Source organism: Miniopterus schreibersii (genome assembly GCF_964146895.1).
Source record: "Miniopterus schreibersii genome assembly, chromosome: 9".
In the NCBI taxonomy this organism is placed as follows: domain Eukaryota; kingdom Metazoa; phylum Chordata; class Mammalia; order Chiroptera; family Miniopteridae; genus Miniopterus; species Miniopterus schreibersii.
In genome coordinates this window covers 65,744,595-65,760,628 of record NC_138118.1, presented here as the reverse complement: position 1 = coordinate 65,760,628, position 16,034 = coordinate 65,744,595, and the positions used below count along the sequence as shown (strand labels likewise).

At 36.1% G+C, this 16,034-nt stretch overlaps 1 protein-coding gene across 1 annotated transcript in view; it reads left to right on the top strand.

Annotated features, from left to right (window-relative positions):
• Nucleotides 1–16,034, top strand: part of VWDE (von Willebrand factor D and EGF domains) — a gene marked incomplete at both ends in the record, with an annotated part of 62,386 nt that overhangs the window by 22,208 nt on the left and 24,144 nt on the right. The window contains 10 exons of the mRNA XM_081146978.1: nucleotides 1,201–1,471; nucleotides 3,220–3,428; nucleotides 3,588–4,534; nucleotides 4,900–5,036; nucleotides 7,805–7,933; nucleotides 8,049–8,153; nucleotides 10,227–10,341; nucleotides 12,252–12,502; nucleotides 13,999–14,218; nucleotides 15,625–15,762. Coding sequence (XP_081003104.1) covers nucleotides 1,201–1,471; nucleotides 3,220–3,428; nucleotides 3,588–4,534; nucleotides 4,900–5,036; nucleotides 7,805–7,933; nucleotides 8,049–8,153; nucleotides 10,227–10,341; nucleotides 12,252–12,502; nucleotides 13,999–14,218; nucleotides 15,625–15,762 — 2,522 coding nt within the window. The remainder of the gene's footprint in view (nucleotides 1–1,200; nucleotides 1,472–3,219; nucleotides 3,429–3,587; nucleotides 4,535–4,899; nucleotides 5,037–7,804; nucleotides 7,934–8,048; nucleotides 8,154–10,226; nucleotides 10,342–12,251; nucleotides 12,503–13,998; nucleotides 14,219–15,624; nucleotides 15,763–16,034) is intronic.

Sequence of the window (16,034 nt, the reverse complement as noted above, 5' to 3'; positions counted from 1 at the left end):
GGGGAAAATCTATCGCAGTCATCATGAATACTTGGATATCTGCCTCTGATCTTAAAGTAAAATAGACAAAATGACCAAAAAGAAATGTAAACTCTCTTACTATTAACATATGGATAGACGGATTTAAATTCAGTTTTACTGTTCTGGGGAATTCATGATTTTAAGATGTCCCTAAAAAATGATGTGAACACTTCAGTGTTGAATCAAAATCTTCTTCATGATGTGAGGTAATGTATTCTTTTTTAAAATTATAATGTGATCATTGTCAGTGAAATTATTCAATATTAGTGCATAGATGCACGTCCCCTCCAATAACGAATAATACTCTAAAAGTTTGCACAAGTATGAAAAGTTGTAGGAACTGATCCCACATGCAAGAATCCTTTATGGTCATAATTAAAAACTTAAAAGTTTTGCCCTAGCCAGTTTGACTCAGTGGTTAGAGAGTTGGCCCAAGGATGGACGGGTCCTGGGTTGGATTCCAGTCAAGGGCACGCACCTTGGTTGCAGGTTCAATCCCTGCCCCGGTCAGTGCGCATGCGGGACGCAACCAATCGATGTGTCTCTCTCACATCGATGTATCTCCCCACCCCCACCCCCTCTCCCCCTTCCACTCTCTCTGAAAAGCAATGGAAAAAATATATCCTCTGGTGAGGATTGGAAAAAAAACACAAAAAATACTTAGAAGTTTTAGTGGGGAAAAACTTCAGGAAAGCACAGTGGTGACTAATTTAATCCACTGTAATCCAACAAGATTAATTGTGCAACAACTAAGTGACAGACCATATTCTAAGTACAAGGGGGCATTGCAGTGATAAGACAGACAAGCCTACTCTACCCTCAAGGAGCTTACCTTTGAGGTATACACAGTTAATAAACAAAATATATAGTATATCTGAGAAAGATAGGTGTTATGAAGAAAACTAAAGCAGGGGCGGGAAGAGAAGACTGGAAGCAGGGGTTGACAGAGCAGTGCAAGGGTAGAAAACAGTGAGAGATTTAGGTGTTTATCGCTACGTGTTTCTTTCAGTGCTCTGCGAGAAAAAGCTCATGATCTATAAACCTATTAGACATGTAGATTTCTCATTCTTGCAGCAAAGTGTACTGAATGCATAAACTTAGCACACACTTTTGGTTTATAACATGCTGTTGGGGTGTTTTGTACCAATTCTTAATGCAGCTGACGTTTGTTAACGACAGGGTGTATGATAATTCCAAGACCGGGACGTTCGTGCTTTATAAGAGCCTGTCGCGTGACTTTGAAGTCCACGTACGTCAGTGGGACTGTGGGAGCCTTCACTACCCCGTGTCATGTAACTGCGGGTTTGTTGCCAAGGAAGAAAGCGATGTAGTTACTTTCGACATGTGCGGTGGTCAGCTGCGTGAGTCACGGCCGTACTTATTTCTAAAGAGCCGAGGTGAAACCAGCAATATCAAGATAAGCGAATCTTACTTAGGAAGGAAAGTCACAGTATGTATGATTATCATTAAAAGTATTGGTTTCTTTACAGATTTGGGATTTATTCTGAACTTTTTATATCTATTAAATTAAAAACTATCATTTTCAACATTAGGGTTTTGTTTTCAAGAAAATAACATTTAGATTAGCACTGATCTTAGGAGGAGTAAAACTTTTTTCACTTACCGCACACAAACGGACACAATTGTTAAAACTTTGTCAAATCTAAACTGCCTTATTTAAGATTTCGATATGATAATTTGGTGGGTTATTCATAAAAAATATTTTTGGCAGTGCCTAATAAATGGTATATTAGACAGAGGTTAAATATATAATTAAGAATAAATATTCAGGAATAGCTAGCCAATTTTTGAAATAACACAGGTGATTCTGCCTCAGGAATAGGCTCCTAGATACATGGAAGAGATTAGAAAATCAAGAAACATCGAAGATTGCATAGTTATTAAGATACATCACTAATGTATGATCAGAACGTCAATTAAACTGAGCAATTAAACAGGCAATTCATAAAAGAAGTAAAATTGATAAATATGTTCAAAAGTACAAATAACCAACAAAAATATAAAAACTTCAACTTCCCTAATAATCAAAGAAATGCAGATCACATATTTCTCATACAATATTGGCAAGAATAAGTAGTACAGCCTTTCCAGAGAACATATATATGTTGAACTTATGCATGACATTTTCCAAGAAGTTTTTTACTTCTGAAAACTTACCATAATAAAATAATTAAAGATGAGGAGAACCCCAGTAATGTTCATTGCATCTCTCCTTTTAAGAGGGAAATGTTACAATTAATTAATCAATGATGAATGAGAGAGTTTAATGGAAACCCTAAATATATATCAATGTCACATAATGAACACTTCATAGTCATTAAAGTTGTGGCACACATGTGTGGTTATTGACAGGAAAAGAAATTAATGAAATACAGGAGAGGCTTTTAAAGAATATGTGCCAAGATCCTAACATGAGCTACCTCAGATTGAGTAGTAATATGAGATTGATTTGCTATTAAAAGAATGTTCTGTGATGAACACTTACCATATTTTTCTAAATGCAATTTTTAAGTCTAAAAACATTAAAAGGGGAAGTACAGTCAGAAGAACAGACAGACATGTTGTATCTTCAGTGATTCTTAGAAGACAGAGGTTCTCAACACGTACATCCAAGCATCTGATCTGGGAGGGTGATGCTCCTGTGAGCAGGGTCACTGTTAGATGACGCAGGCTATTAGGACGATTCAACAGACCCCTGCTCTCATTCCCAGCTCCCCAAGTCATGTTCCAGTTATAATTGGGCTTCCGATTCTGTTTGCCTCCTGGCAGCAAGCAAATGCTGATGAGGAATATGTACCCTTGTGGAATTACATTTACATGTGTAAATCAATTACTCGGCAGTCTAAGTCAATATGAAATAATTACTACCAGAGACATTACTTGGTAAACATTATTCTCAACCTTTATGGCTGTTTTAATTGTATAAAATGTCTCACTTTAGTTTAAATGATTTAAAGAAAGAAGTTTGAACAAAATATCTCAATAAAAGGATCTATGCAGACATCAAATTTTAAGTCAGCAAAAAAAAGTAAAGGTGTAGTCTAAGAAAAATCAGTATTTTATTTTCCTTTTATATTGAGGGAATAAATAAATTTCTTATTTTTTTAAATGCTGTAATAGTTTTTTTTCTTCATCTATATTGAATAGTATTTTAAATGACTTACTTCTCTATTTCAGATCTGGTTTTCTTCTGGAGCATTTATCCGTGCCGATCTTAGTGAATGGGGCATGAGTCTAACAATCAGAGCCCCTAGTTTAGATTACAGAAACACTCTGGGACTCTGTGGCACCTTTGATGAAAACCCAGAAAATGATTTGCATGACAAAAATGGCATCAAAATTGATCAAACTTTTAATAATTGTGCTGCTTTTATTAATGAATGGAGGTAAGAAAGTAAATTATGTTCACTTGTTATTGTATTAATATTTGACTTAAAATAAGTGATGACTCAATATTCCGCTTTTTTTTTTTTTTGCAATACCTTACTGGGGGGACAGAGTGTTTTTGTCCAAATTACTGTTCTTTTCTCTTTTCCATCTGGAAGGATTTTGCCAGGAAAAAGCATGTTTGACACAAAGCCAATTTCTCTGCCATCGCCTGGAAAACGACCCTATTGCAGCTGCTCCTTGGACACAGCTTCACTGAATCATCTGGTCGGTGTCTCTCAATCAGACATCGATTCTGACTGCAAAGACCTCACACATATTAAATCCTCTCCCTTGATACCAGAACTAGATGTCACCTCTAAACATATTAATTCAGAAGCTCTTCTGAACAAGCATACATCTCAACAAGAAAACAGTTCGAATTTCTTTCCTCAAGAAAAAAAGCACATGAACCTAACCAAACTGGACTTCAATTTACAAAAACATCCAGAGAATGAGAAACAAGATGCACCAAAACCTTTGGACAACGGGACACACGCAGGGGACCAGGTTAGCCACAGCCAAGCAACAGGGTGGCGTGGACAAAACAGATGGAAACGGCAGAACTTTCATGAGTTTCTTCCTTCATTTGCCTTCCAAAGTCTCAGCCAGAGTGACCTGGAGGGGTTGACTTATTTTTTCCCCGAGGACCACGCTGAGGATGTCCAACGGGAGTTTCCCCCCACGTGGCCCACGCCCTCGGGCCTCTCGGAGCGCAGCGCCTTGGCGCTGTGTCAGCAGGCCCTGGCCAACTCCAGCATAGGGCGGCACTGCCTCGGCCTCCTCGGTGAGCGACTGCACAGTGCTGTGGAGATGTGCCTTAAGGATGTCCTCCTAAAAGATGACCTCAGCTGGGCAGACGCGGGGGTGGCCCTGTTAGAAAACGAATGTGAAAGGAGGATTTTGGAAGAGGGGAAATATAACACAGAAGAGTATGGCAGATGGATGGAAGACATTCTCTTGCTATTGAAATGCCCTAACTTATGCAGTGGCAACGGGCAGTGTATGCAGTGGGGATGCATGTGTTCCCCAGGCTTTAGGGCCTATGACTGCAGCGATTCACATGGTAAGGAATGCTCTTCGACTGTGACATTGTGAATATTTTTTTATTATGAAAATATCTTTATTCTTTTTTACCTTCAGTATTTTAGCAGGGTAACACTAGCCTGTAATTGCTATCAACATTAATTAAACCTGTATATTCAGGACTGGTGGTATCTGTAATATTTTTATTGGTTCAATGATAGTAAATAACACTTTTTTTTAATATCAGATCACTCTTAACATTTAGTAGTTTAATTAATGTCCTGAATAATATTTGGTGTAGACTTTGAAATATTATTTTACATGTTTTTAATTTGGGCATTGAAAATAATTAGTTTTGATCTGGAACTAAAGAAAATATGTCTTATTTTGTTATCTTTTCCAAAGACAAGGCTCCTGAAATTATAGAGCTTGAGAATGCTGGATTCTGTAATGTTCGAAAATACGATTGTATGGTGGTAAGAGTTTTTGGTCAAGGCTTCAAAGAATCACCTTCATTTAAATGTGAAGTTACTAAACTGCAGGTATGTTAATTACAGAGTTAAAAAGCAATTTAAGCCATGGACGGTTTTGCTCAGTGGTTAGAGCGTTGGCCCGTGGTCTGAAGGGGCACGTACCTTGGTCACAGGCTTGTTCCTGAGCCTTGGTCGGGGCCCCTGCGGGAGGCAACCAGTCAATGTGTCTCTCTCACATTGATGTTTCTCTCTCTCTCCCCCTTCCACTCTCTCTGAAAAGCAATGGAAAAAATATTCTTGGGTGAGGATTTTTAAAAAAAAAGAAAAACAATTAAGATTATGAGTTACTCAGATTAATTTTATTTTGGATTAATTTTGTGTATCAATTATCAACACAATCGCAAAGACGTCATATCCATATATGAACAGGAAAATAATTAAGTTGCTTAACCTTTAAGCTTCCATATTTGTTAACTCTAACTATTTTAAATAATTAAATAATTTTTATTGTGGTTTTGGCTCACTGTTTCAGTCATAATAAGAAATATCAAGGTTAATATATAAGCTTCTTAAAATGTAAACACATGAAGAATGGAGATCATTTTTAATATAAGACATCCTGCATGAATTATAGGATATAGAGATAGGAACAATTCCATTTGCAAACCACTCACCCTTATATTTCCCTGACTGTGAATTTCATACTGAAAAATTACAGAAAACAAAACAAAAAACAGTGTTTTTCTTTCTTGAGGCCACAAAAAAATGAACATGATCACTGAGTTTGCATATTTGTATATCAAATAGTACCTTATTTTTAAATGATAGTTATACTTTCTTTGATTCTTGATTATAGTATTAATAAAAATATGTTTTATTTGTCTATTTCCTCTGTTACCTCTTTTCTAAGACTATGCCCAGCCCATACAGATACTCACAAAATATTGATGACTACAAAAGGACTAAAACTCTGTTTATTCCTCATTTTGGGTAGGCTCCTCAAAACAGATGGGTGGAAATAATCCCTGCACTCCCAGTCATTGGCTAGAGTCTTATTTCAGCACACAAAAGCAAAAGATCCTGTATCCATCTAAGTGTAGGTATCATGACTACCCCGAGACAGTGCTGTCAATTCCCCTCTACTAGGAGGCAACTATCTGCTAGGCCAGACTGTATTCCCCTTAATTATGGAGATTTGTACTGAGGCCCACTCTCAGTACAAATGACCAAATCTTCAGCAAGATAGTTTCTACTAGCCACAGCATAGCATATCCTTGCCTGCCTTCCCTTTTCCTATTGACCTACAATACTGAAGTAGCAGTAGGCCCCATGACCATTTCTGAGTGATTGAAAGCATTCTACAGTCGTAAATTTTTAAAAAGTCTAAATCTAAATTTTGGCAATAAAATATATCCTTTTAGTTTTCTATGTGGTTACACTACTCAGAAAATTATTCTGCCTTTTCTTCTTTAGACAACATGGCATTTTCAACGCTGAAAAATAATTCTTAATGTGTAGGCTAAGCATGATATACCACTGAATTATTAAATAGTGTGAATTAGCTAGAATTTATTTAGTTTCAAGTTACAAAAATTTATGTGAACTAACTTGAGCAAAAATGTTTATCATGACATTATGTTTCTCACAGAATCAAGGGTAAGAATACATCTGAATTCTTAGGGAAAAACTTGAACTTGGGACTTGAACACTGTGAAGACTCAGCTTGTGTGTCTTGTGCATGTGTGTGATGTGCCTGTTGGTCTCAGTTCTGCTTTTCTCTGTCTGGGGACTTTGTTTCTCCATTTAATAGATACTGGCTTTCTCCACATAGTGAAAAACATGGCCACCAACAGCTCCATAGGTTTGTGTCTTGCTACTCAAGCCACCAGCAGTGGACTGGCCCAACGCCCTCTAGTACAGATTTAAAATATTTCAAGCAAATAAAATAAAATAAAATAGACTAACTGAAATGGCTCAACAATTAGCAAAAATCATTTATATGTGAAATAAAAAATGTAAGAATCAATTTAGGAAAATAAACATTAAGAAAAATATTTAAAAATAAAAAATAAAAAAAATATTTCAAGAAATCTCAGCGTTGGCTCGGCTTAGTTCACTTCCAGAGCAGTCAAGTGTAGTCAGGGAGGCATCTCATATAGGAGCAGGAGAGGTCCCATGGGAACGCGGTGATGGAGGGCCAAACGGGCAGTTTCAAGTAGAGGCAGAAAGCGGGAGCTTCTTCAGGAGAAATCAGGGAGTTGGTGGGCAGAAAATCAATCCACTGTGTGTCAACTGCACAGTCAAGTGTGCTTCCTCTGGCTACAAAAGTCATTACATAGCGATTCATTATGTATGGGCAATACTAGTAACTGCTTTGATTTGAACTGCAAGCAACGCATGAGTGATTAGAAGCAGTTTACATCAACTAAATATATATACATTTTAAAAATACATATATGTTTTTATTGATTTTTTAGAGAGAGAGGAAGGGATAGAGAGTTAGAAACATCAAGGAGAGAAAAACATCATCGATCGGCTGCCTCCTGCACGCCTCCTTCTGGGGATCAGCCCGCAACCTGGGCACGTCCCCTGACCTGGAATCGAACTGTGGCCTCTTGGTTCATGGGTCGACGCCCAACCACTGAGCCGCACTGACTGGGCAAGACGTATACATTTTTAATTATTCTGAAAGAAACTATCACTGTCACTTTTGTTTATTCAGTATATATTCCATTATAGCAAACATGTGTGTGTGTTTTAAATTTGTATTTTGATTGTATGTAATTGACTAGCAAACCTTTCCCAAGAGGTTGATTCCTTTCTCACTGTGCCTTCAGCACAATGGCAGTCAATGGGTCCTTGGAGAAGCCGCGCCTTCCCGTGCTGCGTTTCTAAACCGCAGAACGGCCGACTGTCAGCTGCCCGCCCCCACGGGTGAGAAGCCACTTGTGAAGTGGCAGTTAAAGGTACAAAAGAAAACATTTCCTCATGCTTATAAATAAGTAAACACATGGCACAATCCCACAGTTTATGAAGGCACGTTCAGAACAAGGTACCTTATTATAGAACCGCATCTTACAGGTATCTAATGACGGCTACAGGTTCAGTAATCCCAAAACGATGGTCATATACGATGGGGCGTGTCAAGTGTGCGGTCTCTATGGCAAGGACTCATGTACGGCAAAGGTATGTATCTTTTCACTTATTTTCACCATCTTCATGTGTCTTTATTTCCCATGCTGTTGGGGTATTAATGTAGTTTTTAAACCTTCGTGTCAGAAGTATTAATACAGAAAATCTTTTCTCAGGTTTATACAAGATTAATTAAAATTGTTACTCTGCCCATAACTCGTTTTATTTATTTATTTATTTATTTATTTATTTATTTATTTATTTATTTATTTATTTATCTTCATCTGTGGATATTTTTTCCATTGCTTTTCAGAGAGAGTGGAAGGGGGAGAGAGAGAAAAGAACATTGATGTGAGGGAAACACACCGATTGGTTGCCTCCCACATGTGCCTGGACGGGGGCTGGGGATCAAGGCTGCAACCAAGGTGTGTGCCCTTGGCTGGAAATGAACCCAGGACCCTTCAGTCCACAGGCCAATGCTCTAACCACTGAGCAAAACCTGCTAGGGCCCCATAACTCTTGTTTTAAATGGCAAGGAAGAGGTTTCTAACTTTAACATTTTAAAGTGGCAGGTTGTTTAATCCTAAAAAAAAACAACACACAAAAGAGGAGGTTCAGATTGCATTTGCATTCTTACATACATTGTTTTTAAAGTGATAATAATGATTTTTCAATAAGATACTGATTCGCAATTGCCTAATGCTCTTTGTGGCAAGTTTCATGCATTGCATAGAGTTTGCAGAAAGTGTAAGACTGGAGCTTTTATGGGGAATTTTTTTGTGTGTGTGGCAACTAAACTCATTGAACCATGCAAATACCTACCACTTGGATTAAAGAACAGCATAGCCTGACCTGAATCCTCACAGCCACACCCTCTTATCTATATCCAGTCTATGGGTTTATCAACAGATCTCCCTCACGTGTCAGTTGCTGATTTAACAGATGACATGGATCTAATACCATTTGATTCTTCAAAACTGAGGAGCAGATCAAATAATATTTATGTATATGAAAATTAAAAGTATTATTATTCTAAATTTTTTTTTCTTGATTAGCAATCAGATCCTATCAATAAGTTTCTCTTCTTTGAGAAGTTGATTTTTATTTTCCCTCAAATATTCCATTTCCACATGTCCTACAATAAGTACTTCTGAAATGTTATCTGTGGTTGTTTTATCCTATTGGGCTGTTTTGTTCTTATTTTTGTGCAATGTTCCGAGTGATGTCTTAGGTGATTTTCTAAAGTGAGCTAAGTTCTGCCTGGCTGATGTGGCTCAGCGGTTGAGCATCCACCTAGGATCCAGGAGATCCCAGTTTGATTCCCTGTCAGGGCACATGCCCGGGTTTCTGGCTCGATCCCCAGTAGGGGGCATGTGGGAGGGAGCCTATCAGTGACTCTCATCATTGATGTTTCAACTCTCTCTCTCTCCCCCTCTCCCTTCCTCTCTCTGAAATCATTAAAGACATATTTTAAAAAATAATTTAAAAAAGAAAGTGAGCTAAGTTTATTTATGCTGAACAACTTTTGGTCTTCCAAGATTAAAAATGATTGTTACATTGAATATTATTTCTGTGCACGTCAGCATCTCTTTCCACTATTTTGTGTAATATCCATTGTGATTTATGGATAATTATGCTATGGGTCTGATGTAGTTTTGCTGTGTACACAGGGCATAGTGGGCTCCTACAAGAAGAGAGGATAACTATAAACTAATGTGATTCTATAAGATGTGTTGGGCAAAAAGGTCTGTTTCATTTTTTTTATAGATAAAGCATTCCTAGCATGAATTTAGCAGTAAAAAAGACCAAAAAAAGAGATTTTCTTTCATGTATTGATAAGCTGTAAGTTATAATTCTGTACATACAACTATAAGTATTTTCTTATTTCCTCCACATTGATCCATTCCATAAGCATTAACACATAAAGGAAATTGTCTGTTTTCTAGCATGCATTTATGACTAGAAGATATGAAAAAAGATTTCCTGATCAAAAGATTTATAATAGAATTTCATTGGAATCATCAATATATATGCTGCTATTCTTCTTTGTACAGGTTTTTCCCCCTATTTACTATAGCTGTAACTTGATTGATGTTTTCCTTTAAATGTTTTTAAATTTTCCATTAGGAAAATGTTTGCATTATTGATGGACTCTGCTACATTGACGGGGCTAAACATCCTACCAGACCTTGTTTGATTTGTAGACCTAAACTTTCAAAATTTACTTGGTCATTTTTAGAAAGTAAGTTATTCTTTATTAATACAAATATTTCCTCTACAAAATATTTTTAAAGCGATTTTAAATCACAAGTTACATAAATGTGCTTAAGATGAACAATTGTATTTTAATTTAACTTCTTTCCTAACTGAATAATTTACTTTTCTAGAAGAAAATATAAGATACAATGTTTTTATTTTATATAATCTCTGTGATTCATACTATAATAGAGTACGGGCTTTTTATTTTAATATTTGATAAGGAAAGCAAATGTGAAATATTAATGGAAGAAATGGGGACGTTTAATTCAGCTACACACAATTTATGCAAGTCAAAAAACTACTGGCAAAATAGCCACTTATGCACCACTTAAGTAATAAAATGTCCATCAGTCAAGGTCCATGGGTTTAGCGGAGAGAGAACATTACTTTGACACCAAAGGTTTAAATCCTATTCTTAGCCTTTCCTCTTCTCAGTTATGTGACATGACATTTAACCACTTAAGTTCCAATAGCCATGCATTCATCACGTGTTAAATAGGATTATCTGGACTTGATAATCTATAAAGTACCTTCCAGACCCACCATTCTGTGACTCTCTGAGTATAATATTGGGTACAAATAATTTCTGGATTCTTTGTTCCACCCCAAAAATACTCTAAATTGTAGATATGTACTATATAATTTCTTTGCTTCCTTAAATACAGCTATGTGATTCCACCTGAGTGTTCTTCACATTCTTTTTACTCAGTCAAAAGACCAGGCATCACAAGATACAAGATATAATTACTCCCTGGCCCCATGTAATTTTATCTAAGGGAGTCCTAAAACCTTATATTTATACAGTGCTTTGTAATATCACTCTATATGTCATTGCATGTGTACATTTCATTACTATGTTAGATCATATGTCAGATGATTCATTGTTCAGATGCAAGACTCCTGGGATATTATGGGAAGACAATGGAAATTTGGGGAGAAATTTAGTGCAAGAGATAATTGGAAACAATATAACTTCTGAATTGGTGTCTATGTTGTTAATGGCTTTGACATAACTGATTCATCACAGACTCACAGTGTTCAAAGATATAATGGGTCTGGCAGTGTTATCTGTTCCAAACCCTTTGTATTGAGGGTGAAAAAATTAAAATCAGTAAATTGTATAAGAATATATATTCAAGGGCAGAATGGGAGCCAGAACTATTGTCTCTTAGCATCAGTGCTTTGCTAATGCAAAGTGTCTGCGCCCAGTGTAATGAGTTGAGGCTATTCTTTCTATTTACTAAGCATGTGGGCAAGAAAGGCGGACATTTTAAGATAAAAGACAACACAAAATATGTTTTAAATCCTTTCATGAGCAAAAGGAGAGCACTCCTTGTCCCCTAAAATAGCCACCATTCCAGTGTGTGAGCTCACTAGAAGGACTTCTGAGGAGGAAATTGGTAATGACTAAATGGCTCCCATTGGGGAGGCATGTACAGCATAGAAAATTCAGGGGAGCCAAATAAATAATCCACTCATGGACAGGAAGCGAGAAATAGAGGAAGGGAGATGTAAAGAGGGAAAGTAGGGCTGAAAAGGACAGATGGCAAACAAGAGCTAGTGGAAGAGCAAGCAATGAGACTGTCAACACTGAGTACTCTCAGACAGAAGAGAAGGTGCTTTCAGTCTGGGCAATGAAAATGTATTTTATGCTCTATTCAAGGTGTTTTCAAACTCTCATAGCAAAGTCTGAAATTTGTACCTGTCAGTTACTTTTACATTTTCTACGAATGGAATTGATTTATTCACAATGTTTAAAAAAAAAAAGTGAAGGCAGGTAATAGAAATTTTACAGAGTTCAAACTTGATCAAAATGCTTGTCTCAATGGGCTCTCTGTATCAAAATTTTCCTTTTCTACACAGGTATAAAAGTAATTGTTTTCTCTGTTACAGACAACCAACCCCCAATGATCCAAATACAGCAAGACAAATTACAGACATTTTATGGGGAAAACTTTGTGTACCAGCTCATGGCCTTGGATCCAGAAGGCTCTGACATCCATTTTACCTTGTACTCTGGTCCTGAAGGAGCAAATGTTTCCTCTGCAGGACTTCTTATGTGGAAAGCAGAGTCACGAACTCCCCGGCCATTCACTCTACACATTAGCGATGACTGCAATGCTGAAACTAAAGTCACAATTGAGGTATTTTTTATAATTGCATAAATGTAACTCAATTAATTAACAATATTAAAAACTTTATTATAAATTTGAAATACAATTTATATTGCTAATTTATGAAGAGTAAATTATTAAACATTTCATGAAAAATAAAACTGCCAAAATTTTGACTATTTTGTAAGAATTTAAAACCTTCTGGAGAGTCTCAAGTCTAGAGCACAGATCTACATTACTAACTCCTAAACCATTTTCTCGGCACTGAACTATGACAAGGATAGAGAACTCATTCATGTCCATCTTTGTGAAAGACCTGTGATTAATGTAAGATTGATACCTGTCAACAAAAGGTCACTGCCATCCATCTAATGCCAATAGGAGTCCCCAATCCATAGGGTGGTAAAAGGAGACACTTTATTCAGGTAAACAGTTTGCAGACCAGGAAAACACAGCATGCAGAAGAATCTGAAAGTGCTCTCTGCCAGACAAGGGAAGGTCACTTTTGTAAGGTAAGTCGTTGTCCCCGCCCCCATTGGTTCCATTCTATGCAAACACTGAATCCAAATTTGCCCAGTCTGATTGGCTCAAATAGCACTGCCCTGATTGGTCAGAACCATGTGTTCTGATTGGTCATTATGGAGCAGCTCTGATTGGTCAGGAAAGATGAAAATGAGGCTATAGCTGTGCAATTCTGATTGACCAGGGCTGGTCTCAGTTCACTGGGTGAAAAATGATTCCAGGAACTCGCTTGTAAGGCTCAGCTCAGATGGCAGGAGCTCAGTGCTGGAGGCTAGCAAGTCAGTCTGCAATTTTTTCCCTGAAATGCAATGTGCACAGGAGTCCTCTACCCACAGTGGGGTCTCCATTCTGGTTATGAATTTGAGTCCATTTAACTGCAAGAAGCCCTTCTTGGCAGGTTATTCCTTCTAGGGGTCAACATACCTTTTTCCTTCAGGTGAAGGAATTTTAGATGTTGAATTATAAATCAGAAATATAAATATAAGCTTTGAAATAACTAATTGTGAGTTATATTTTCTCATTTAAATTGATTATTATTTCGATTATATCAGTTGTAAGCTCCCAATACTGTTTTTTGTGCTCTATATTTGCTCAAAACTTGAGACACACTTTCACACAGTAGTGTTATGAAGGGCAGTTTGCACTATGTCAGTGAAACATGGTAATTCAAGTGTTTGCTTACTCTCTAGATTGATGACTACCAGCTTTCCACCTTAAAGATTTTTTTTTCTAGTTCTGCTTGCATTACAGAAAATTGATCATCATGTAACTTTAAAAAAATATATTTCTAACATTTATATTTGGCTATGCTCTTGAGAATGGGCATAATTGCCTTATTAAACTATTTTTAAATACTATTGTATATTAAATATACATATATTTGCAAAAATGCATGATCTGGTCCTACTCGCACACAAACATACATTCCTATCATGATTTCTGGGATGTAAACTGAAGATGACTTAATTGCAAATAAAGCATTTTTTTTGTTGTTTCTTTTTCAGTTGACTGTAAAGTCTTGTGATTGTTTGAATGGTGGATCATGTGTGTCTGATACAAAATTTCCTCCAGGAAGTGGAGCATATATGTGTGTCTGCTTGCCTGGCTTCCAGGGCAGTCTTTGTGAAGTAGATGTCACTGAGTGCCAATCAAATCCCTGCGGCCTTGGTAAATGTGTTAGTGGTTTTCACAGTTATTCCTGTGATTGTCCACCTGAGCTCAAAGGTAAGTTTGGGTTCCTCATGAACAAAATTAGTATATGAACAAATAAGAAAGAAAAGCTCCTTGGAAACTTCATGTACAGATTACTCAAGCAAATGTATTATCTTAAATATTTTAACATACATTTAAAAATTCTAGTAAAAGTCATCACAAATAAATTTGTTATCCATATTTCCTATTCATTATAAATTGCTTATATGTGTACTATTACAATTTTGCCCATTTTTATCATTTCAATAGAAATATTCTGTTTTTACATCATGTTTTGCATGTTTCTTAACATTTCTATCTGTATTTGGTAGGTAGAAATGTATTAACACATATTACTATTAAAATATAATATGGAATAAAGAAACTTGCCATGGGAAATATAAAAATTTTCATTCAAGAGAGGTTTTATTAATTTATTAACTTGGAAATATCATGGTATAAAATTAGAGTTGAAGTAAATTGAAATGTTAACATATTTGTTAACTCATTAATGGTCCTTAAATATCTGATTTCAGAGACCCCAAAGAAGTATATAACTGACAATCTTTAACCTCCCAAGGCTTTTTAAAAACTCCTACCATATTTAATTTAATTTAAATAGATGTAAGTATTAAATGAGTAAATATGAAGTTATTGAGCTGATATTTCCCTTGAAGGCATCTACTTAATATTATAATAGGACTAAGAAGGTGCTTTCTGGTTTTCTTCAGCTTTTTAAAAGAACAATTTTAACATTTGGGACTCTTATGTTACACACTACACTTGCAATAATTCAAATATTGATTGCCTCATGAGTTTTTACTATAAGAGTTACCACCCATTGATTACTATAAATTCATTCATTTAAAACAGTAGTTACAAAGAGCAACACTTCACCTCAAAGCATTTTATTGAGGAAAGACTGACTGTCCTGGCATAGTAAAATGTTCATAGGTTTTCACAGCCAGTGCAATAACTGGACTGAATAAGTTGTCCTTAAGCTAAGCAGGCAACCATTCTAATAACTGTTGTTGTTTTTTAAAAATCACTGAATTTTTAAACAAAGTTTAAATTACTACTATAATATGGTAATTTTTTGCCTTAAAATATTAATGGTGCATATATGTGTGTCTGCTTGCCTGGCTTCCAGGGCAGTCAAATAGATGTGAAGTAGATGTCACTGAGTGCCAATACTAAAGTCTTCTTATTTAACTGAAGGGTCTGGTTTAATGTTACATAGAATCTAATTAATGACTTTATCTTTAATTATATAGTAAATTATTTAACCAGTATACTTCCTCTTCTTAACGTATACCAACCTTTTTGGAGTTCGGAGGACATACATAAAGGGTAAAAGAAATCAAATAATGAGCACTTGATTGGACATATATTGGTTTTCAAATTAAATAATTTGAACTCTCAATCTATATTTCATTTAGGCAAAAATTGCGAGGAAGATGTTAATGAGTGTGAATCCAGGCCTTGCTTCCCAGGAGTAGAGTGCCTCAACACCTTTGCTTCATATCATTGTGGTTCATGTCCTAAAGGATTTTATGGGGATGGAAAAATTTGTCATGGTAAAAGTCCCTATTTTCTGCCATAAATGTTTTTTGCTGAATTTAATTAATGCAAATCACTCAGTTCCATTCTCCTTTTTACTCATGCATTTATTCAGTATATATGCATTAACTCGTATGCTTTGAGCTAGATGCAGAGAACGCAAAAATACAATGGGGCAAAAATAGGTTTATAGTTGTGAGTACATAAAACACAGTTTATTCTTGTATTATTATTTATTAATTATTATATTATTCTCCATAGGAAGAACTGCAAACCTGCTTTTGCCCCA